This window comes from Hyperolius riggenbachi, chromosome 5, assembly GCF_040937935.1.
Source record: "Hyperolius riggenbachi isolate aHypRig1 chromosome 5, aHypRig1.pri, whole genome shotgun sequence".
Lineage (NCBI taxonomy): Eukaryota > Metazoa > Chordata > Amphibia > Anura > Hyperoliidae > Hyperolius > Hyperolius riggenbachi.
Genome location: NC_090650.1, coordinates 261,747,007 through 261,771,937, shown reverse-complemented (window position 1 = coordinate 261,771,937; position 24,931 = coordinate 261,747,007). Strand labels below are relative to the sequence as shown.

Here is a 24,931-nt window from a genome sequence, read left to right as displayed (position 1 = left end):
GGGATGAGATATGCACAGGTATGCTAGTCATGTTCATTGCAGAGGTGACCATTATTGCCTAATCCCCACTGTTTACTTAGCAGCATTTGGTGGATGGTGGGCATGGTCCAGCTACACTTCAGCTTGATGTGTTTAGTCATTTGACTGCAGACTACTATAAGATTTTATTGTTGAGGGACGAGCAAAACTAGCCAGAAGTCAAAAGGTAAAATGTGGCAAAGCCAGCCCCTACCAAATACAAGATTATTTGATTTCAATAGCAGGAATCTAGAAATAGATATCCTTTCCTTAGTAAATATGGCAAGCCTACTCACACTGAACTCCACCTAGGGCCAGATCATCCACAAGGTAAGGTAGGAAGGTGCCTAGGGTTTGCTGAATGTCAAAGGCATTTCTGCCATCTGCTTTGAGTTCCTGCCCCACCTCACCTTACTAAAAAGCCTAGGTACACAGCCAGGAGAGCCAACACGGCCACTTTGCCTGGTGCCCCATTTCACACTAATTCATCTCTGCTTCCACCAACGCCGTTGAATGGCACTCAGTGGATCTCTTCTTCATGCAGTGTTAGATTACCTGTTACACTGGAAGCTCTTGACACATCCTGTGATTGAGAATAGCGATTACGGTTCTGGTTCTTGCGCTTGCTCGTTGCAGATCTTGCTGTTCTTAGGTGAACTTCACTGGCTTTAAAAAAAGCTACCATAAATGGTTGTTTATCGTATGGGCCATCTCTGCCAACCAGGCCAGCAGCTTTTGTGTTTACATTTTGACCTGGAACCAAATGAAAAATATATTATGAGTGTCCTTGTCACAAAAGTAAAGTATATTGTGTAGACAGCACCTTACATATTTGCACCTGCTGTATATTTATTTACTACTTATGCGTAAAAAAACAAAAAAAAGGCTTTTGTTGTGCGTCAATTTTTAAAACCTGATCGCCACTTTTATAACATCAGATGTATAAAAGGGCAATCAAGTTTTTTCCTGAGAATTATTGCTGTGATAGCTGTAATGTAAAAAAAAGTCTTAACTGTCAGTCCAAAACTCCACGGACATAAAGGAAGTAATGGATCAACAGCTGCAACCATGTTGACAGAAAAGGTAGTGGCACACAGTCCTAATCACGAAGGGGTAGGGATGATCACAGATATGCAAACTGTTCCTGAGTTGATGCAAATGTATGCAAAATTTTATGCAAATGTATGCAGCTTGAAAATGGGCCAATCAGTTTAAACCTGGTTTTAAATTGATTGGTCCGTTTTCAAACTGCATACATTTGCATACAAATTTGCATGCTTTCGGGAAACAATTTACATCTCATTGATCATCCCTACTAAGGAGACAGTTTCATGAAAGAGTGCATCCATATTTGGCTACTCCTAAGTGATGCATACTGATGCTTTGGGGAGGGGAGCAGGGACAATGGTGCTGTGCACAATGGAGCGGGGTAAGGGGGGAACAATGTGCTCAGTGGTTGCAACTGCTTAAACTGTTTAAAGATCTGGCATGCCAAATCTTTAAGCGACCTCAGGGACACCTCAGTACACCTCAGTTCACACACTAGATTCTCGGCTGTGACAATCTAGTGAGCTGAAGCCTGGTAATCTGAACATTGGTGTAATTTTTGCAGTTATAACACCACTTTTCTAGTGAGCTATAGCCTATTAATCTTCTTTATTATTAGTCCCAATAGTCAAAGCATGCAATAGTGCAACAAAAAGGAAACAAGAGGAATAACACATAGATAATAATGATGACGAGCATGAAAAAGAATAGCGTTACTTTACTCAGACATGATTTGCGTGGCTGCAGTGAAATTAGCCCTATAACCCACCATCTACTATATTTCAATAATTAAAGGTAAATAAAAGTTTAAAAATGATCAGGTTACAGCTGAGAGAAGAGGAAAATGTAGGAGAGGAAAACCACAACTCAGAGCATAAAATACATTTCCAAAATTCAGCTCAGCCAGCCAACAAAGGAGAAGTAATTAAACCTAAATGTGTGCATCACGTAGACCTCAGCTGCATACATATACAGTATATTCACAGAAGCAGCGTGATAGCATCGTGTGACTTCTCTTTACACATCCAAATCTATGTAACCGCAATCTCCATTTTGAATTTAATGTTAGCAAAAGGTTTTAATTGCATCTCCTGCGCTGGAAAGTGTGAGCGCCGAGGAATGTTTAAATATCTTCCCCACAAGCCTCCTTATTGACTTGGACCAAAAAGGACCACTCTTGGAGCTCACAGCTATTCAGATTTATCACTTCTCAGGCCGGAGTTCTGGAAAGGCCACACAGGCCTGGGCCTTGGGTGGCTGCAGCCTAAGGGGGCACCGGAGCATGAAAGCTACATATGTAAGAAGAGGCTAAAGATGGGGAGCAAGACATGAAAAAGGGAATCTGATTCCCAAGGGAGCGGTTATGAAGGAAGGGCGACAATAAATTAATGATACACATGGAAAGGGGGCACATGGCATGGGAGGGGCGCTGCTGTACATGAAAGGGGACATATTTGGCCTAGGGACACCAAACATATTTGGCCTAGGGACACCAAAAATTATAAATCCAGCCTTGCCACTTTTACTGAATTACAGAAACACCTTAAAAGACTACAGACATTGCACTGTATGTTCTGTGATATCTGGCTATATAGACATCTGGGGTGCATTTTGGTGGTTGAATTGATACCTGGCATGTAATTGCATCATTTACACCAATTGCAAGCACAGTTCTGAATATACTGTCAGATCTAATAAGCTGAGTGACCCAAATGTAAGCTTCAGGCTGGGTGCACTCATGGCAGAAACGCTGCATTTTTGCCGCTAATGGAAGCCTAAGAGCCGCAGGAAAACGTTTTCTATGCATTTTTACAGTATGCGTTTCGCAAAACGCTGGTTCTGTTGCATGATATGCAGGATGGCTGCCAAAACACACATAATGAAAGTCAATGGGAACGCAATGGTATTCGTTCTTTTATGCGTTTTTGCTTAAAAAAAAATGTTTAGTGATGCATTTTCTCTTCCTGTTGTCTTCCTAGCGATTTGTATAAAACACAATAGAAAAACGCATACAAAACGCAAAACTAGCGAACTGCAGACGCATAAAAACGCATGCAAAACGCATCAAAAATGCAACCGCACAAAAAAACACAAAAAAAACACAACGCACATGCCAAAAAAAATCTACATTTCATGCTATGTCATATGTGAACCCAGCCTGTGTGTCAAATAAGGTGTCTGCAACTAAAAATCAAATTTAAAAAAGCATGATTATACGACCTAAATAACAGAGCGTTAAGAGATTCGACAGCAGGCTCTCTGGGCAGGGCTCCTGAAAGGGGGTGGGGCACTGGGAGAGGTTCTTCCGAGGAATGCAGCCCCGCAGCTGTTGAAATCTGTGCTGCAATAAATGACAGGTGAGGGCCAAAGATCAAGAGATCAGACACTTTAAAAGTGATTTATATTAAAATTGTATCACTACTGAAAGTATCAATTAATGGAATGGCTACTATTAATTATGTTGTTGTTATTATATTTGAGAATATTTCAGTTATACATACACTATTTCCTTTTCATCTCATGCTCAGTTAGCAGGTAGTTTAGTGACAATAACATACCATCTCTGGTTTCTACACTGAGCTGCAGTCCGAGGTTGTGCCGTGGATTCATCACCCATAGGTTGCTAGTTGCAGTGATGTCAAACTCCAGCCAGCCTTCTTCAGAAGCCCACACTGTCTGAGTGTCCAATAGGAAGAAATCAGACTCCCTGTCATTAGAACAATACAAGACAACCTTAGTAAACAATTCCTGCTGGTAGGTTTTTATCTCTGTGTGCATTATGCTGGGAATACACCATGAGTTTGTAGGGCAGGTAGATGGCTCGATAGATAATTCCCGACAGGTCCGATCTGATTTTGATCGTTATGATTAGAAAATCAATTAGACAGTAAGTCTGCCGAAAAACTCCTTGTGCATTCCCAGCATTAACGGACAACTGTAGCAAGAGGGATATGGAGGCTGCCATATTTATTTCCTTTTAAGCAATACCAGTTGCCTGGTTGTTCTGCTGATCCTCTTCCTAATGTTTAGCCATAGACCCTGAACAAGCATGCAGCAGGTCAGGTGTTTCTGACATCATTGCCAGATCTGACAAGAATAGCTGCATGCTTGTTTCTGATGTTATTCAGACACTACTGCAGCGAAATAGACCAGCAGGGCCAGGCAAATGGTATTGTTTAACATGTAAATAAATATGGCAGCCTCCATAGTCTTCCCACTTCAGTTGTCCTTTAATTACTCACAGCACATGGCCTACGTAAAGAAAACGATGTAATGTAGGCACAGAATACACATAATCTAGTGCACAAATGTAAGAGAAAATTTGTTTATGTTTGACTAAATCACTGGTATTAACAATTCACTTTGGTGGTGGTACAAAACTGACTTGTGTATGGCTGTGAATAACACATAAACAATTGTAGAGCTGTTAAAATTACAGCAACAATAATCTTGCTCCATTCTTTAACATTGTCCACAGTACAGAGATGGAGGTAGGTAGAACCAAATGCGGAATGTTCTGCCTTTAGAATAGGACTGCCATTAACAATCATGCTGATTTTGCTTCAGTGTATACATCTATGCATAATTTCAGCATTGTCTCTGGGGCACTGTGATTGGATGATGAAATGAAATGATCATCAATGATCAAACTGCCCCTTAAAATTTCTGCTCATGTGGTCTATGCTAAAGTCACAGAATATGCCACTGTGGCTGAAATTGGTTGAATTTGGGGATTTTCATCTACTGGCATCTTATGTACACACAGCATAAACAGAAATTCTACTCGCTTGTATAGCTTCTGCTCTGTGAAGGATTCTGTTGGTAATTGTAAGTTGACATTGCTGCCAGGACTAAACAGTGTCAGTCTATGCAAGTAGAGAGAAACAGAAAGTCAGCACTATGTTGTCATATAGTGATAAAGTTCATGTGTGATCATGGGACAGTTGGTGGCTACACTTACCCAATCATCCTCTCTGTGTCCTCTGGATATCAGCACAGACTTTTCAGGCAATCAATAAAAGATAGGACACTGCAGTGTGTCAGTACTGTTTATTCCACGTAGGGCTGAAGGTGCTTGAAAACAAAAATATGTAGTGCTGATTTAGAAATGCGGTCCTACCATTGGGTGAGATGGATGGTCGTTTCGCACAGTGGTGCTCCTTCCTATGCCTGAAACGGTTGTTAGGCTGCCTGTTTCACACCCTGCACCCACTGCCATCTTTCTCACCCAATCGTATGACCACATTTCTAAATCAGCACTGCATATTTTTGTTTTCAAGCACCTTCAGTGCTACGTGGAATAAACGCTATTGACACACTGCAGTGCCTGATCTTCTCTTTTATTGATTGCCTAAACAGTGTCAGTAGGAGCCTTTGTCATACAGAAAACTCTGTTATCAGTTATCCAGAACTCTCAAGCAACCAGGAGAAAAATCCTGACCTTGCAGGATGCATTAAGCTACATTTACGTACCTCCCAACTTTTTGAGATAAAAAAGAGGGACACTTTAAGACACACCCCTGCTGCACCTCTAACCACGCCTCCACCACGCCCCTCGCCATGGATGCCACACAGAAATCAGAATCAAAAGATGTCATTTTATCATTCAGACCACAGTGGTCCTTTCTGTCATCAGTAGTTTTCCTTCACTTTAACATTTGAAAATAAATATATCAATTGAACTGATGGAATAAAGTTTAGAGTCAGTTAAACAAATTGTTCAGGAGAAAAATACATATATTTATACAGATTTGGACATCAGTGTTGAAAGACAGGCAAACGAAGAAGAAAGAGGGATAGGGGGATTTGGTTCCCAAAGAGGGACAGTTGGGAGCTATGCATTTATAGTGCATTATATACTAATAAAGTTGAGTTACATTGAGTTAAGTTTGTCTTCATCTTATTTTTGTTTTTACATACTTTTTTAGCACTAACATGGAATTTATGGTGTGGGTAAGAGGTATAGTACAGTATTAGTTATGCCTACTTGTAATATTACTCTCAAGCAACCAGCAACTACACTTAGCCAATCGCTATTGGTGTCAGATAACAGAGTTTACTGTGTTTCAGTTATTTCCTGGGTCCTTTCTTGGAACCTCAAAATGTAAAAAGGACATGCATACACTTGACAGTCATACACTCAACATGTCTGACCTGGAACTTTAACCCACCCATTCTCCCATGCATAGTCCAGTGAAAGCACCTCAATTGGAATGTCACTGGTTTGGTGGCAGAAGGAATGGGAAAAACAGAGTAGATGCAAATGATAAATTAAGTCCTCTATTTGGAGAGTCTGGAATGTACGTCTGAACTTTGGGTTTTAAATACTGGATGTTATTTACAATATAAGAAATGTAGCCACAGGAACATTTTGGATAACGTAAAACAGACATCTCTGTCTTACATGGAGTGGTGTTGATGTCAGTCCTCTGTCAGACCTGTACCTTTGTTTGAGAACTCAGTGGGGCAATTTTTGCCATGCTGCACACAACATCCTGAAGACTCTGCTTAAAACTGTGCTACTTTTGCCAGTTATCCTGTTGTGTGGACAACTGTACACAACTGTTTAAGCAGCCCTGGCCGAGAATAAATAAAATGTGATTAAAAAACATTCCAGGATACAGAGTGGTAGAAACAACATATAAACAATAACAATAACAATAACAATAATATTTATATAGCGCTTTTCTCCCTGGGGACTCAAAGCGCTGTGACCCTGCATTATGCAGTCTCAAAGGCTAGGGAAAAGAGGTGAGTTTTTAGCCTTTTTTTAAAGCTGTCCAGAGAAGGAGCCTCTCGTACTGATAGTGGAAGTGAGTTCCATAGAGTAGGGGCTGCGTAGGAAAAGGCCCGAGCACCAAATGTTAAGTGTATCCTGGGAATAACCAGCTTCATCTTGTTGGCAGAGCGGAGGGTGCGTGGAGGGGCATAAAGTTCCAATAGATCCGCTATGTATTTGGGTCCCATGTGGTGTAGAGCCTTGAATGTCAGCAGGCAGATCTTAAAATTGATTCTCCATTTTACTGGCAACCAGTGAAGAGTTTGCAGTACTGGGGTGATGTGTGAGCTGCGGGGGGCATTGGCTAGGAGTCTGGCTGCAGCATTCTGTACTAGCTGTAAGGGGCGTAGAACCTTATCTGTAGATCTGATTAACAGGGCGTTGCAGTAGTCTAGGCGGGAGGATACAAATGCGTGAACCAGGGCAGGTAGGTCTTCAGCTGGGATAAGGTGTTTTATTTTCGCTATATTTCTTAGATGGAAGAAGGAAGACTTGACGACAGCTGATACCTGCTGTCTGAGTTTTAGATTTCCATCCAGGATCACCCCAAGGTTTCGCACAGAGTCTTTATACTGTACAGTATCTCCCCCAATTGCTAGTTTGAGGTGGTGAGCGTTTTGAACTTTATCCATCATATGTGGACCACCTACCACCAACACCTCTGTTTTGTCAGAGTTCAGCCTCAGCCAGCTGGTGTTCATCCAATTTTGTAAATCCACTAGACACGCATTTATGGATGCTGATGGGTCTTGGGTGCCAGGCTTGAAGGACAGATACAGTTGTGTGTCATCTGCATAACAATGGTATCCTAAACCATAGTTCTGGATTATTTTGCCCAGTGGGAGCATGTAGACTGCAAAGAGTAATGGTGATAGTACAGAACCCTGTGGAACTCCATAGGCAAGTGGCACTGGATTAGAGTAGTGTGTGCCCAGACATACTTGCTGTGTCCTGCCAGATAGGAAGGTCTGAAACCAGCTAAGAACAGTACCCCTTAGGCCACAGTAATTCTTCAGTCGCTGGATTAGTATTTCATGATCCACAGTATCAAATGCTGCTGACAAGTCAAGAAGAATCAGAATTGAGCAATCACCCTTGTCCCTTGCAGTAAGTAGATCATTCATTACTCGGACTAATGCTGTTTCAGTGCTGTGCCTTTTCCTGAATCCTGACTGAAAAGTATCAAAGATGTTGTTATCTGTAAGCCTGGCTTCTAGCTGGTTGGCGACTGCTTTCTCGATAACTTTTGATAGGAATGGTAAGTTCGCCACAGGTCTGTAGTTGGTTACAGAATCAGGATCTAGTGATGGTTTCTTCAGGAGGGGTTTTATGATTGCTTTCTTTAGTTCTTCTGGGAAAAGTCCACTTTGCAAGGAGCACTGAGTGATTTTGTGAAGTTCTGGCCTGAACAGCGCTGGGCACTGCATTAAGGATCCAGTTGGGCCAGGATCCAGGTCGCAGGTAGTGGGGCGGAGACTTTGAATGAGAATTCCAAAATCTTCTACACTCAGAGTGTCAAAGACTTGCCATGGTGGTACGGTAGTAGGCATATGCAACGTCCAGTGGTCAATTGATGTTGTTGGTGTAATGCTGGCACGGATGGTAGACACCTTGTTTGAGAAGAAGGCAGATAATTCTTCACACCTTTCCCTGGAGTATGTGGTTGGGGCTTTTAGGCAGGAAGGATTGCAGAGTGATTCCACTGTGTGGAAGAGTTGAGCAGCTCTGTTGTTGGCTGTAGATATTTTGTGCGAGATAAAGTCTGATTTTTTCTTGGTTATTGCTTGTTGGTATTGTCTGAGGTGTTGAACTAGGCTAGATTTGTGCTCCCCAGTCCCTGATTTACGCCACTGTCTTTCTAGTCTGCGCCCTTTCTTTTTTAGATCCATGATGGTTTTGTCAAACCAATTAGCTTTCTGCTTTTTGGTTGCTGATTTGGTGCGCCATGGGGCAATACTGTCAAGTGTTTCATATATCGTGTTGTTGTACTGGGTTACTAGAGAGTTTGGGTCCATTTGACTGTGGAGCAGATTTGTAAAATCCAGGTTGGCAGTTATCCTCTCCGGTGTTAATTTACTCAGGGGACGGGTTTTGATTGTTTCTTTAGGGAGCTGCTTGATAGGGTGATGTTCAATAGTAAACTGTATTATGTGATGGTCTGACCACACCACTGGGGTTACTGTTATGTTACTAATGTCCATTCCGAGGTGGAACAGTAAGTCTAGCGTATGCCCTCCTCTGTGGGTAGCTGATTTTACAACTTGTGTGAAGCCTAGTCCACCCATGAGATTTATTAGTTCATTTGCATCTTGTGATTGAGTGTTATCAGCCCGGATGTTGAAGTCACCAAGGATGATCCATCTCGGATAAGACAGAGCCAGCATGGCCAGAAGTTCTGGGAATTCCTGTAGGAAAGGGTCAGCATCTCCGGGGGGACGATAAACCACTAAAATTTTGAAGCCTTTACCAGCTGAGATCTGGTCAAACATGGTCAAATATATATAACTCCACAAAAGGAAAAAAAAAAAAAAAAACAATTTTCTCCAAAATAATATGAATCTGATAAACGTTACTGGCATTGATAAACGTTACTGGCATTGATTTGTATTCAGCAAAAAACAGACTTTGTTTTGGATTTTTGAATCAACAAGGTGTTTTAAATAGTAGCACCAATAAAAATGATGTGACCAGTACGCAAACATTTTGCTGCAGAACTGTTACAGGTAATCTCTCCAAACAGGTGATTCCTGTAGCTCTCATTGACACTGCGATTGGTCCATTGTTACAGAGAAAACAACCCAAGCTGTGCCAGATTTGAAGGTAGCCTTCCTCAATCTGAATGTTTCAGTTCTTTCCAAAGACGATTGATAGGATTCAAACCAGGGCTCACAGAAGACGTGACTGTGGAAGAGGTAAACCCAGGCCGTCACTGCCGGAGCACTGATCTGTGGGTCTGGGAAGACTGAGCAGGGGAGACAGCTAGGAGAGCCCTGGTGGAGGAAGAATGAAGATGTCTGAGCCCCTTCTCCTCACTGTGCCCCACGGGGAAGGGATCTGAATGTAGGAAGAGGGACCCATAACATGTCTACAAGGGGGCCCCATAAGTCATAGTTACACCCCTGCCATGTGCAGCACAGATTGTAACTATCTCCCCCCATGTTTCACAGTAGGCATGGTGTTCTTTTCTTTGAAAGCTCATGCTTAAGGTGCCCATACATGATACAATTTTCTTTTTTTCGATTAGATAATTTAGTTTGATTATTCCGTTAGATTGAATATAAAGATTTTTCCAGCATGTCCGATCAGATTTTTCTCAAAAAAATGGAATAATCGTTCGAATTTCTTGATCGAAAAAAAAATATTTTCAACTTTCATTCGTTTCGATCATTTAGATCGAGTAAATGGGAAAATTTAATGTTTTTATTGTATCGTGTATGGCCACCTTTATTTATGTGGACAAAATGTTCAATTTTTGTCTCATCTGTCCAAAGGCCATTTTGCCAAAAGCATTATGTCATTTTTCATAATAATAATAATGGAGAATTTACAATTTGGCAGATAAAAATATGGCAGGACAGTGACAGTAAAATCTCCTTCCAGGACAGATTTCATCCTATTTAATTATTGTGCAGTTGCAGTTAGAGTTACTCATGTGTAGCAGAGCTCATAGTGATGCATGTGATCAGTCTGACCAGGTGATACATCTGTAAGACTCATTTACTGTGACCCCTTCTAGCTTTAGCCTACACAGAAGTATAACTAACAGTGATTAGCAAATCAGAGCCTTAAGGTGGCCACTGATGATACAATTTGCTGAATGATCAATTACAAATGATTCTTCATATGAACGATTGTAAATGATCATTTGGGACCACTAATGGACTAAAATCTCCCAACCAATCCGATCAGATTATTGAAGTAGATCCAAATTTTGGTTCAATCCCATCAATCTAATCGGACTGGCTGGGACATTTTTGGCCATTAGTGGTCCCAAGCGATCATTTACGATCGTTCATACAAAGAATCGCTTGTAATCAATCGTTCAGCAAATTGTATTATAAGTGGCCACCTTTACAATCTGTCACCCAATCAAAACGATCACATATTTTCAAGTAGTTCTGCTAACACTATTTGCACTTCAGATTTCCATTGTAAGCACAGTGTTTAGATCTGTCTTTCAGCATGCTCCAAAAATGTTTAGTTTATAGTTGACCAAACACTTCATCTGTGCTCTACATCACAACTCTTATCCATTAGGCTTATCCATACAAAATATGGCTAAAAACACTGACTACACCTTTTTGCCCTCTAACAAAATAAGTTACAGAAATATAACACTTCAAATACTGTAAGCACTTAGGGCTTGATTCACAAAGCGGTGCTAACTGTTAGCATGCCTGTGAAAACCCCCTTAGCACGTCTAAACAAGCTTTTCGCGCATAAAACTTTACGCGCGCAAAACTTTATGCGCGTAAAACTTTACGCGCGTACTGCACAGAGCGCAGGGCGCACCGCGCGAAGTGCCCATTAAAGCCTATGGGACTTAGCGCGCGTAAAACTTTGCGTGCGTAAAACTTTACGCGCGCAAAGTTAGCACGTGATCTGATTGAGAAATCCGGTGCTAACCTACTTAGCACCCTGGTTAGCGCGTCTAAAGACTTTAGACGTGCTAAGTAGGTTAGCACCGCTTTGTGAATCAAGCCCTTAGTGTTCTGGCAAACCAACAGGCTGTACTCTTCCAAAGATACATGGAAAGCTTGTATTTTTAAAGAGCAAAGAAGCCTTAGCCCTTAGCAGAGAAAGGGTATCGTAGTTACATTGTTTGGTTGAAAAAAGACATCTGTCCATCAAGTCCAAGCAGAGTAAGTAAACATTATGTACATGTTTGTACCCTCACTGATCCAGAGGAAGTCAAAAGAAAACCCTTACAAGGCTTGGGCCAGTTAACGTTTAAGGGAATAAAAATTCATCCCTGACTCCAGGTTCCAGTCAGATTGATCAACTCTGCTGAGCATTAACTAGTAATTATAGACATGGTTGTCCTTCAATGCAAGGAAAGCAGCCAAATCTCTAAATGCAGATATAGAATTTGTAATAACTACTTCCAGATGTAACATATTCCACATCTCATCAACTCTTAATGTAAAGAACCCCTACCTAAATAGATGGCCAAATCTTTTTTTTCCTCCATACGCAGATCATGTCCCCTTTCCTTTTGTACAAGCCTAGGTACAAAAAGATCCTCAGCCAACCTTTTGTGCTGCCAGTTGCCTGTCTTTTTTACCTGTTCAATATATCAAATATATCAATGTCCTTCCTATAGTGTGGTGCCCAAAACTGCATCCCATACTCCCAGGTGTTCCTTCACAAGTGATTTATACAGAGGGGAGTAGTAGTATACTTGCACCAGATTTTATTTTCTCATTTTAGGTATTCCAGATTTTTATTTGCTGCTGCTTGGCATTGAATATGGTTATTTAACTTGTTATCAACAAGTATTCCCAGTATTCATCTCCCAGCTGTAAGTCCTAAAATCCTGATTGTGCATTTATTAACAACAAATAGGCCATACGTGTGGTCACTCCCAAGCACACAATGTCACTGCAAGGTTATGATCAATAAACCCCCGTCATTACTATGGCGGTTTAGTCCCCAAGCAATGGAGCCTTGTCCCAGTGTCGGGAAACAGGGAACACTTTCCGCTATCTGTAACACAGTCGGTGATAAAAAAAAAACACGTTGTCAAGATAGAGGACATTTGCAAGTGAATGTTACCAGCATTTATGAAACTACACGTCATGCAAATAACATATATTGCATTATACATGCAATGTCTTCATTGTTTGTATAATATACGTTAGACGTTATATGTTGTTTGTATAACAGAAGTTATGTTACACATGGTTTGTCATTTTTTCATAAAAGCTGGTACACTTTAACCACTTAAGTTCCAGCGGTGTCTGCCCCCTTAAGAACCAGAGACGGCTGGTATAGAAACAGTGGAATCCTGACGGATATGAACACGAATCGCCGCACATACCCGCCGCAATCGCCATCACCGTTGCACATTGGGAACCTGGGCAACCCACTCTGCCATCTCTATGACGGCAGAGTTCCTGTGAGGCAGTCAGGAGCTGCTTTCATTGGCTCCTGACCATGTTTTTCAATGTAAGCCAATGGGAGTTGCTTACAGAGAAAGACAGGGCCAGGAGCCAATGATATCGGCTCCTGACCCGCTCACAGGGCTCTGCCGTCACAGAGACAGGAAGAGCAAGTGAGCTACGACGAAACACGGCGGGGATTCATCGGCAGCAGCATCAAAAAAGGCGGATTCGTGCAGCGGTGGCTGATTGAAATCTACACCCTGACAGCCAGGTAACCACCAAAACAGGGCATAGATTTCAATCACTGCAGTCCTTAAGTAGTTAAAATCTACCTGCATATAGTGAATATTCTCTGAGGTTTCTTTGTTAATACAGGTTTTTATACCAATCCATGTACGCAAGCACACACTCCATGCAATAAAATCTTAATTGAGTGCATACAGGGGTTCTGAACCTTTAAATAAATGAAACAGAAGCATTATGCATGAAACTAAATTTTACCAATGAGTTATGAACTCTCAAATGCATACCATTTGTTAAAAAAATGACTGTACAGCCATAGAGACAAGAGAGAAACAGTTCACAGTCAGGTCACCTGGCTCTAAGACAAATACTCACACACAAACTGAACTGTGCTTATCTTGCAGAGGCCTCAAAACTGGATACACACAAAGTGCACTTCCATTCCTGAAAATGAGGGTAATTAAGATGTGGGGGATGCTTATGGAACAATATGATCACCCCTTAATAAGGGGCTGACCATACCACTTCCCTACTCAAGTAAATAGATAAAAAGGGTCATTCTGTGACCCCTGACCTATTCGCCACAAGGCAGCTTATTTGAATATCCGGCCTACTCTTATTTGAATTAGCCAACAAGAGTAGACCTTGCTAGGAATTTGTCAGTAATGGGCTGCTAGATTGTGATGAGTCAGCGTTCTGCAATCAAGAAAGAGTATCAAGAAACAATAACATAAGAACACAGATAATGAAAGTAACAAAAATATTTTAAAACCAGAAGCAGATTATGATACAGGATTTTTTCAGTATACTTTGAAAACCAGGAATATGTGTTATATTTTATTTAAAATCTTTTTTCATTGTGTCTTGTACCTTATTTACTGGTTTAACTTGATGGATGGATGCCTTTTTTCGACCCAAATAACTATGTAACTATGTATTTTCTTTTTCCTACACCTGTTTATGCTTGTTAGGGGAAATGTACAACCCCCTTGCAAGCTACTCGACCGTAAATGTTGAAAAGATGTCATGCAGGTCCATTAGGCAGAGAGCCATACCTTTGCTTGCTCTTTTTTCTGGCCACCCTAACTGTATTTTTTGTGAACACTTACTTTTTCACACCCTCTTTTTTACACACTACACATGCACACACACACTGAAGAATCATCATAACAACCAGGTAAACAGCATATTTAAAAATAAATAAGGTCAACTGTTCCCATATTATTTTTTGATCCATTTTCATTCAATTGCAGGGTTATATTTGAGAGAGTTGTAAGACACATTTGTTAACTTGAAGCAATAATCACTATACAGTTTATATTTTGAAGTTATAACAGAGCTCTGGTCCATGTTAATATAAGACACACTTGATTAAAACATACATGGACTGACCAAATACATAAAAGAACGGACATGACAGTTATACTGGCCTACCACTATTTCGCTTGTTCAAACATCCTGGCTAAGGTTCTAAACTTTCAATTAACAAGGTGTTAAAACATTTGCTAGGCATCAATGGCACTTCAGTGGAACTTCCATTGAACGCGATCTTAAAAAATATAATCTGCTAAACCCTTCACTCAACACTACTTCAAAGGCACTGGTGTAAGGACTTTGTAATCTCATTTTAATTGAAGTTCACATTGCGCATTCATAGTCAGAAAGTACTTTAGAGGGAAAAACACATTTTGTAACCTCACAATTATCAGAAACGCGGTGTTTCTTTGACCTCCAAAATAAGATCTTTACTATCGCATGATAAGTAAATGTTGCGTTTCTTGGCATTGGCATTGCCTCCATTGGTACTCTTGAACATGATGGATGATGGTTATCAAACTAAGCAACTATTACAATAGTTACAGTGTCATATTGAAAGACTACTGGTCACAGCAGTACACTTAAAAGCAAAATTATATTTACATAAATAAACACAACTATTTCCCACTCCCCAGCACATAAAATGTGGAAGCTGGACCTCGTACTCCCACCCAGAATATCTGGATATAGAGATGTGGCCATACCCCTGGTCTTCATCATGGCTTCTTTGGTTTCACAGGACATGATGTCACTATCCTTTACAACTGACAGAGTGGAGTGAGGGAGGTGAGGCGAAGTGCCCAGATCTCTGCATCTGGATATGTTAGGAAGACTGTCCAATTTAGTTTACTGATGGATTTGTGTGTGTGTGTGTGTGTGTGTGTGGGGGGGGGGGGGCATATAGCTGTACTTATGCACTAAGTAAAGTTATTATCGTTTTAAATCATTTGTTCAAAAATACTATCCCAGAAACTACAGGGATCCTTGTTCTGTGCTTGCTCAAGCTTCTTATGGTCTCAGGTAATACAGATATTTTACTGTTGGAATTACCACTGCCCAATAATAGAATAGTGGTAATTTTCCTAATATTTTACTTATGGCTATCTCCGGTGCCCAAATTACAATGGTGCCCTTTTAAGACATGCGCAGTCTGTAGTGGCTGCAGTTTGGTACCATTCAGTTTAACAGAGGCAATGTGACCTGTGCACTAAACTGTGTACTCTTTTTGCAGTAGGAAGTAAAAGTAAGCCTAGATGAACAAATCTTCTTCTGGTTAGTAGGCTGCAGCATTGGAGCTAACAAATCTAACGTAGATACTTAGGAACAACGGAGGAACAAAGCTTTGTACAAGGACAACTGGCTTCCAATTACCTAAAGGATCCGGTTCAAACTCCTAACCCTACCATATAAAGCTCTCCAGAAGCTGTCCCCTCCATGCATTTCCTTATTAATCTCCAGATACCACCACACCTGGAACCTTTGTTCCATCCATGAAACCCCCATTTTATCCAGTCTGGTCACCTTCTTACCAGGAATGGATAAAAGTGAAATGGGGCCCTAGGCAAGATAGACATTTTTGCCCACTGCTAATGGTCACTTGGCTTTTTTAGCAAGATTTGGTGGGAGCTAGCATCCACCAGGCCCCTAGACTCTCTCCAGGCCCTAGGCAACTGCCTAGAATTGCCTTGTGGTTGATCCAGCTCTGCTTCTTACACTCATATATCTAGTACTTCTCATAAGTGTCACCTCTCCCTTAATACTCTCTTCCACATTTTGCCATTCTACAAATCTGAAAAACATCAAAGACAAACTTACAATCTATCACATATGTTTCTTGTTTCTGCTATACTTAATCTATCAAATGAACATTTACCTGTATAACAATGCTAGATGTTTTTGTTCCACACTTGAAATGTGTTTGTATTTTGTGATTGTACCATGCATTGAGCTATTTATGTATCTGCTGTGCTTAAAGCCTGGTATCCATGGCTCCCCCAAGGTTAACATATGTTCAGTTACTGTACTTTAGCATTTATTACAGAGTTCATGGTATGTATATAAAGTGGAGTATAATACTGTATTAGCTGGGCCTAATTTTAACACTGAATCTCAAGCAATCAGAAAACATACTTATGCGTCATCAGCTGATCACCATTGGTGTCGGATAACCAAGATTTTACTGTAATTGTAATAACAATTGTCCAGTACTAACAATCAGAATGCAGCCACTGTTGTGGTCACTTCTGTTGCTTTATTTCTAGCGCTTATAACAATCAGCTGCTCTGGTGGTAGCTGAGATTGTGCCAACAGTCACTAGTTAAGGTGCCCATACACTCGTCAGATTGGCAGCAGACAGATAAGAAATGCATCTGATGATCTATCTGATGCGTTTTTAGAACATTTTTTACCAGGATAGAATTCCAATAGATTTCAGTTTGAAATCTGTTGAAATTCGATCTGATGGCATTTTTTTGCCATCAGATTTCCATTAAGGCCAATGCAAACTGATAAGCAATCTCATCAGATCGACCTAAATTTTCCACCCTGCTAGTTCGATGGAAATCCATCGAAATCGATCAAAATCGGCCGTCGATCGGTCGATTGGCCAACCGATTTGCGATCGATCGATCGATCGATCGACCGCGATCGATCGGTCGGCCAGAAAATCGGCTGAGTGTATGGGCTGCTTTAGTGGAGAAACAAAACACTCTGGCTACTACAAAAGCACCTCCATTAAAGGGACTCCTTGACATGAGGACTGACCCATTAGAAAAGGTCCATGTGGTCCACAATAGGTGTTGGAGGAGATAGACTGTTGCTTAAATCGAAAAATATCTTTAACCCAGACATGAGTTAAAAAATGAGTGAGAAAGAGTGTCTGGTAACTACATTTTATTGTGAATGTATCATGAGGATTAGTGTCTCTTATTGTAGTTTCTCTTTAAATACCATGTTTTATGGGTCGTCTCCCTTTGAAAAGCCTGGTGATTTTTTTTAGCAGATTTGCAGCCAAGCTAAAATTGATAAATAAGTCCCACAACGATAATTAGTGCGATTGGACATCCACTGAGTTAGGATCATTCCAAATAACAATCTCACATCTCTGAGCCGTTTTGTCTTGATAACTGCTCTGCTATGTAAGGACTCTACATTCCTGGCCTCCAGATTTGCCAGACAACAGCTTTAAATTCATACAAAATTCCTAGGAGCATCAAAGAAAGTGAAATACAGTTGAAGTACTTAACTAAATGTGACATGTCAAGAGCCCTATCCTTGTTTGTGCTGAGCAGCTGCTCTAGTTGGCTAACATGTAGCGCATAGAACATAACGTAAATCTTCCAAATATGAAGCTGGCTGCCTTTATCGCTGCACTTCCTTTTGTGAAGATTATGAGCGCTGCACTCCCAGCAGGCTTGAAATGACATTCCTAATGAATCACAGGGAGAAATTAAAATATGTATCTACATCAGCTTCTGCAGATGTTAAAACACCATGTCTGTTGACAAAATATCTATTCTGTTTGTGTGATATTTGAGTAATGTTTGTTTTTTTATTACGGTTTCTTTTATAACACTGTACAGCAGCAATATATTTCACAAAGGAAATAAAGCAATTATATCTCCACCTGAAACTGTGATTTCCCTTTCATTGGATGCGAGGCTGCTATCAGGGAGACACAGATAGTACTCCAGAACTAAGCGGGAAAGAGCCCAGAATTTTACCTTGATATACCTTGATAGAGTATATACCAAGTTCCAAATACACATCTTATACAGTTTAAGTAAATGGACAGTGTGGTGTTCCCCCCTCCCAAGTCTCTTTAACCCCTTGACACCCCTGCAGGCTGGTATAATTCAGAGCCCGGGCCGCATGGAGTTCCGCACCCTACTGTATACCAGCCCGCATGGCCCATGATATGAGGGGGCTCTAGAAAAGGCATCTCCTCTCCCCAAAACTCGTGTCCATATACACCCCCCCCCCCCCCATAAAAAAGAAAAAAATCAAGAGAAATAGCTAATACTCTGATTTCTTGCCTTCCTTTTCATGCTTAAAAAGACATCTGCCTATGCTCTGGAGTGTTTTTTCCTCTTAATATATGTACAGAATCCTTACACCACTAAGAGACCTGTCTAGTTATTTAGGAAGACCTCTCCAACAACTCTCTGTCTATACATTGAGATATAGCTAACTTTTTGTTAGGAAACCCCTCCAAAGGCCTTCTGTCTACACTCTGAGATCAGGACTGCCAAATTCTTTAGGAAGGCATGGGCCAGATTCTTTTAGAAAAAACATTCAACGAGGAGTGTAACTTGGAAGTCCAAGAAGTAAGCCTTTGATTTGCAACACCATTTTTAGCATTAAGCAACCTAAAAAAACATCACCATACCCATCGCCCCACTTTTTAATATAACATAATGTTTTTCAGATATCAGCCAGCTCTTTCTTGAAATTTGTTGAAATCAGGCGTTGAAGTTGCAGTCCAGAGACCAATATAAATCACCAAAATGTTCCCTCCATTGTTTTGAATGGTGTTTGGATTTAACACATACAAATCTTGAATTATGGAACTTATTTGGCCGGTCATTCCTCAAACCACTGAGGGCCACATTCAAGCAACACTGCTTGTTGGGTCAGCTCTGCAAAGTATGTTCTGCTTGGATTATGTAAAATACTATGGACACATTTTTACATGTATTCCTGGAACAGGAGGCGGCAGGGAAGGGCAACAAGAAGTACTGAGTTTAGTGGTTTGCTGTCCTGTGTCACTTTCTATTTGCTTGTTTTCTTTTCCTCTTTTCCTTGGCAGCTGGTTGAGAGTCTCTTTGTGCAAACTGAACATTTGACTGGGCAACCAACAGGCTGAGCAGGGTATCTGCCACTAGTCTGTGTTCTTCATGACAACAGGGGGATCCTAGATACCAGGAAAATATGGGATAACAACACTGCTATGACTCTCTCAGTAACAAAAATTGTTTTTGCACATTTAACCCTTTCCAATTCTATTTTCAGATTATTCCCCCCAACACTTACCATTGTGCATGGGGGACTTGGGTGATCTGAGGTTTCTGCTGCAGTGGGTGCTGGTGGGGTCCCTACCTCATCGCACTAGTGTGAGGAGGCAACCCAGACATCATGAGGGGGGGGGGGGAGAGGCAGGGCAGGAAGCTTGCGTGCTGTTCCTCCACCCTACATTAAAAGTCACTACTGTAATTACATAATTACATGGTGCAGCATGGTGCCAAAGGGGAGAAAAATGTCTGACTTTATATTACGTTGTGCAGTGGTGCAGTGTGGGGTCAGTAGTGATCAAAGTGTTGGACTTAGGCCGACACTTTGATCTAAACACCTTGCCAGACTAGATCGGTCCTGGACAATGTCTGACATTGAAGCTGAAGTGGAAAAAATCAAATCTCCTTGCATTGGAAAGGGTTAAAAAAACCTTAACTGGGCCCACAGTTGTTTACATTGGTCTCAACTATGTCTCTTTTGTGAGACAGAAAAATACACTTGGAACTATTATATTGTTTGCTTGTCCAGAACGTTCACAGGGCAGCAGCTGTCAGTCTTCAGAAGGCCTCTCAGCTCTTAAGCCGCATCTACACGAGTAGATGCGGCCGCGATGCTGATGCGGCTCGATTGATAAAATCCGACAGGACGGATCTCCGCACCGCCGATTCCCTGCTCGCTCCCCGGGACAATGGCAGGGAATCAAGCGGAAGATAAGCGGCGCCGGCGGGGACGAGCGGGCACGAGCGGGGAATCGAATGCGGCGCACACGCGGCGAGCGGGGACGCGGCGGGCACGCGGAAGAGGCGATCCGGCGGCTAATCGAGCCGCCGGATCGCTACAACCTCTCCCCGTGTAGACGGGGCTTTAGTCCCAAAGTCATGATCACACAAAGTAAATAAACAATGGAGCAAATGTAAATGTAAGCCTACAAACCTATTATAATTTATCAGTGAATATTCAGATTTCTTAGTTTACTCAATCATAATTTATCCTTTTTTATTCTTGGAGGATGTTTTTAAGTTTTAAGAGTTTTAAGGAATTTGTCCCTTGCAAGTAATTTCTAACAGCCATTTGCACTAGTCATGTTTTCTTAGTTGATCATTATTTAAACTGTATAGAGCTAAACTCCAGTCTTGGTTAATAACTACAGTATGGAGAAGTTCATAATTACAAGACAAAGAAGCTGTGGTGTGGGTGGAGGGTGAGAAGGGTAGGGGCAAAGGCCCTGTTAACTTATACAAAACAAAACCCTGGAACATCCAACATGTGTCACACAGCAGATATGACATCTTGTTATGTTTTGGAAAAACTTGAAATAAGATATGTTTGAAAAAAAAAAGACAAAGAAGCAGATGCATCTTGCACTCTGGTAAAATCATAAAAATGTGTGTAGGTTGGCAGGCTTGTTATTAGCCACATAATTCAAGTATTGGTAAATTTACACAAGCTGCCATAACAAATGTTTTAATACTAGCTTCCCATTCCTAAAATGATCCCCCAACATCTCTTTTACTAACCTTAACACCTATCCTAACCTTAACATTGACCTCAGAAGTGACACTCTCCCCAAAACAATGAGAAATAGTTTCACATATATAGTATTATAGCTGGCTATCTAGTTACAATGTCTTTAAAGGAGATCTGACCCAGCAAGGCTACCTGAGGTAAGCACCGAGGTACAGTGTTTTCATGCTGGATCCACATACCTCTCTGTTCCTCTCTCTGTTCCCACCAGTGACCATAATCACTCTTTGAAAAATCTGACTATTGGCTAAATTGAAATTTGCAGTCAGAAAGAGGCAGGCTTGACACAATTATTATTATTATTATTATTATTATTATTATTATTTAGTATTTATATAGCGCCGACATATTACGCAGCGCTGTACAGTGTATATATATATATATCTTGTCACTAACTGTCCCTCAAAGGAGCTCACAATCTAATCCCTACCATTGCCATATGTCTATATTATGTAGTGTAAGTACTGTAGTCTAGGGCCAATTTTTTTAGAGGTAGCCAATTAACTTATCTGTATGTTTTTGGAATGTGGGAGGAAACCGGAGTGCCCGGAGGAAACCCACGCAGATACGGAGAGAACATACAAACTCTTTGCAGATAGTGCCCTGGCTGGGATTCGAACCAGGGACCCAGCGCTGCAAGGCAAGAATGCTAACCACTACGCCACCGTGCACAATGTTCCCTTCTATCAGCTTCCCATTAAGGGTAGTGAATAGAGCATGGAAGGAAAGGGAATGAAAGGGTGATAGGAGGGAATATCATTGCAAGCCTGACTCTTCCTGTCTGAAGATTTCATTCTAGCCAAAACACACATTTTTTAAAGGATTTATTATAGGACCCAGGAGGAAAAAAGAGAGGAATGAACAATGCACAGAGGTATATAGATCTAGCATGAACATACCTATGTGCTTACCTTGGGCAGCTTTTTCTAGGGTCAGGTATCCTCTAAAAATGACTACATAAAGTGCTGCAGAAGAAAAAAAACACTCTAAACCCATCCCCCAGCAATGAAAAGTCATGCACAACAGTGTATATAGTGATGGAGATAAGTAGACTACCCTCAGCACTGGCAAGTTAGATACATACTTAGTCCCTCACCTGCTGATCCCATAGCATCTGCTACAAGACCTGTTACACTTTTATAATCAACCATGATTGTGTTGCTCCTTGCTTTAGTAAAGTCCCTTGCATTTTGGGATGCGAGGTCTGCTGGATTTCCCTTTTACTTACAGATTTCCTTCAGAGACATAAAAAGTCAGCTTGTGATTGAACTTATTAGCAAATTAAATATCACAGCTGGGTAGGGCTGACCTTTAACTCAAAAGAGTTTTACAAGAATTCTCATAAATCCTTCAGAAGCATTGTCAAGAGGAACAGTAAAATGGAGTTCAGCTTTAAGAGGCAAAGAACAATCCTTGTTGGGGTCATTAAATCCCTATCTTTATGACATTACCTGCTTTTGTGTTCCGTTAATACTTGATAAACACTGATGAAAAAAGTCTGGTTCTCATAGCTGCCCAGGACACAGTCCTTGTGTATTCGAAATTCTGCCGCTGTAACTGCTTCTCCCTCTGGAATCTGTGATAAATTAAACTTGAATTCTTTATGATGTCTTAGACGGGGCGACAGCTCTTTGTCATATTCAACTAAAAGTACAAAAACAAAACAAAAAAACATGAGTTTAACATTTTTTTTCAGACTTGAAGTGAATAGGAACAAACATTTCCCAAACACTAGTATGAATTTACGTTACATGGTAAAATGTCCAAAATACTTATATGAGATAGCATGGTGGCTAAGTGGTTAACTTTCTTGCAGCAGTTGAGTTCCAAGTCCGAATCCCAGTCAGAACTCAGAACACTATCTGCATGAAGTTTATACTGGTATGTCCTTCTTGTGTTTGTGTAGGTTCCTTTCTGATGTACCAGTCTCTTCCCATGTCCCAAAAACATACCGGCATAGGTTTGATACATATCTAAGTAGAGTGAAGACTCTGAATACTATACTATCTATCGCGTTACTATATAGAGCACTCCCGATCCTTGGTCCATCCCATTGTTCCTATGCAATCCCTGATTTAATTTGTTCGACCTACTAGGTCGAATAGCTTTTTGCCACTTCTCACAAATCCGTTAGAACTACTTGCCTCCTGAGTTGTTCCAGAGACGAGCATATCCATATTGCTCACCAGCGAGTCCAGTCCCATGCACAGAGCTAGATCATCCACAAGAAAGCTAAGGCAGTTGCTTAGGGTCTGGAGAGAAACTAAGGGCCCAGTTGATGATGGTCCTCACCAAATCTTACCAGAATAAATAAATAACCAGGTGACCACCAAAGGTGGGCTTTACGTTGTTACTTGCCTAGGGCCCCATTTCACCTTAATCTGTCTCTGCTAATAAATGCACAGTATGGATGTGCTCGTCTTTCAGTGGCTAGTCATATTTATAGATTAACTGTAGGGATGGACAATGAGATGCAAATGATTTTAAGTTTGATCAAATTTTATACAAATATATGCAGCTTAAAAATTGGACAATCAAATACCACAGCAAGAGCATTTGATCGGTCTGTTTTCAAGCTACATGCATTAGCAAATTACCGTACCTTGCTCAGAGAGCCATCAGAAACCAACCTGAGTTAGAAGCATTTTCCTTCTATAGTTTAATCTTAAGAGGCACAATGGTGTTTTACAGGTCATTTTACTTCCTGAATGAATGTTTGTACTGCACACAGTATCATCTTCAACTCGTCTCTTTGAAAGATCAACTATGGCATTACATGTGAGTTTGTATTCTAAATTGTATTATTTTGACAAGTGACATAATTATTATTATTATTTAGTATTTATATAGCGCCGACATATTACGCAGCGCTGTACAGTGTATATATATATCTTGTCACTAACTGTCCCTCAAAGAAGCTCACAATCTAATCCCTACCATTGCCATATGTCTATATTATGTAGTGTAAGTACTGTAGTCTATGTAGTCTAGGGTCAATTTTAGGGGGAGCCAATTAACTTATCTGTATGTTTTTGGGATGTGGGAGGAAACTGGAGTGCCCGGAGGAAACCCACGCAGACACGGAGAGAACATACAAACTCTTTGCAGATAGTGCCCTGGCTGGGATTCGAACCAGGGACCCAGCGCTGCAAGGCGAGAGAGCTAACCACTACGCCACCGTGCTGCCCATAAGCAACATAATGTGAAGACAAATAGCACTGCTGTATGCACATTCTATAAGTTAAAAACTGAACTAATAAAAATGAAAATATCATGCCTTATGTTAAGTCTCCTTAGAAACAATGATTTGATTCACATAGCACTGTTAATGTTGCTGTGCACAGTCTGTTCTCAGTACTAATGGCAGCAGTGTACCGCATGCTGCACTATTAGCACAACTTGAAGTACATACTGCAAGTGTAGCTACGGTAATGCGTGTTACACAAGTAGCGTAAGGTGTGATACTTTAGCAGTGTTCTCAGTATCCATGCCCCGCAGGCCAAGCTAATTGCACAAAGCTTGGTACTCTGCTAGCGTTAGTACCAGCAATATTGCTGTGTAATGTCTGCACTCGGCAATATTAAAGGCGCTCTGTGAATCAACTCCAGTATTTAAACTTTTTTTATTGAAAAATTTTCATTTTTGGTTACAACATAACATAACATAATATAGGACCCAAGGGGTCCAACCTATCTACCATAGCTTAACAATGGGTCATTACATCAATTGGTAGGAAGTCGAGAGGAAGAAGATGATAGATTCCTCCACGAAAGGAGTCGTGAAGAAGAAGAAGAAGAAGAAAGAAGATCATCTCACCATATCGTTACATGTATCTGTCATCATTGTCTAGAGTCTTAGTTCATTGCTGGTTGTAGCTTGTGGTTATTAA

At 40.9% G+C, this 24,931-nt stretch overlaps 1 protein-coding gene across 1 annotated transcript in view; it reads right to left on the bottom strand.

Moving 5' to 3' along the window:
• Positions 1 to 24,931, bottom strand: part of BMP6 (bone morphogenetic protein 6) — a 194,272-nt gene that overhangs the window by 41,911 nt on the left and 127,430 nt on the right. Inside the window, exons 2-4 of the mRNA XM_068236864.1 lie at positions 22,494 to 22,686; positions 3,624 to 3,772; positions 574 to 771 (exon numbers count right to left, since the gene is read on the bottom strand). Coding sequence (XP_068092965.1) covers positions 574 to 771; positions 3,624 to 3,772; positions 22,494 to 22,686 — 540 coding nt within the window. The remainder of the gene's footprint in view (positions 1 to 573; positions 772 to 3,623; positions 3,773 to 22,493; positions 22,687 to 24,931) is intronic.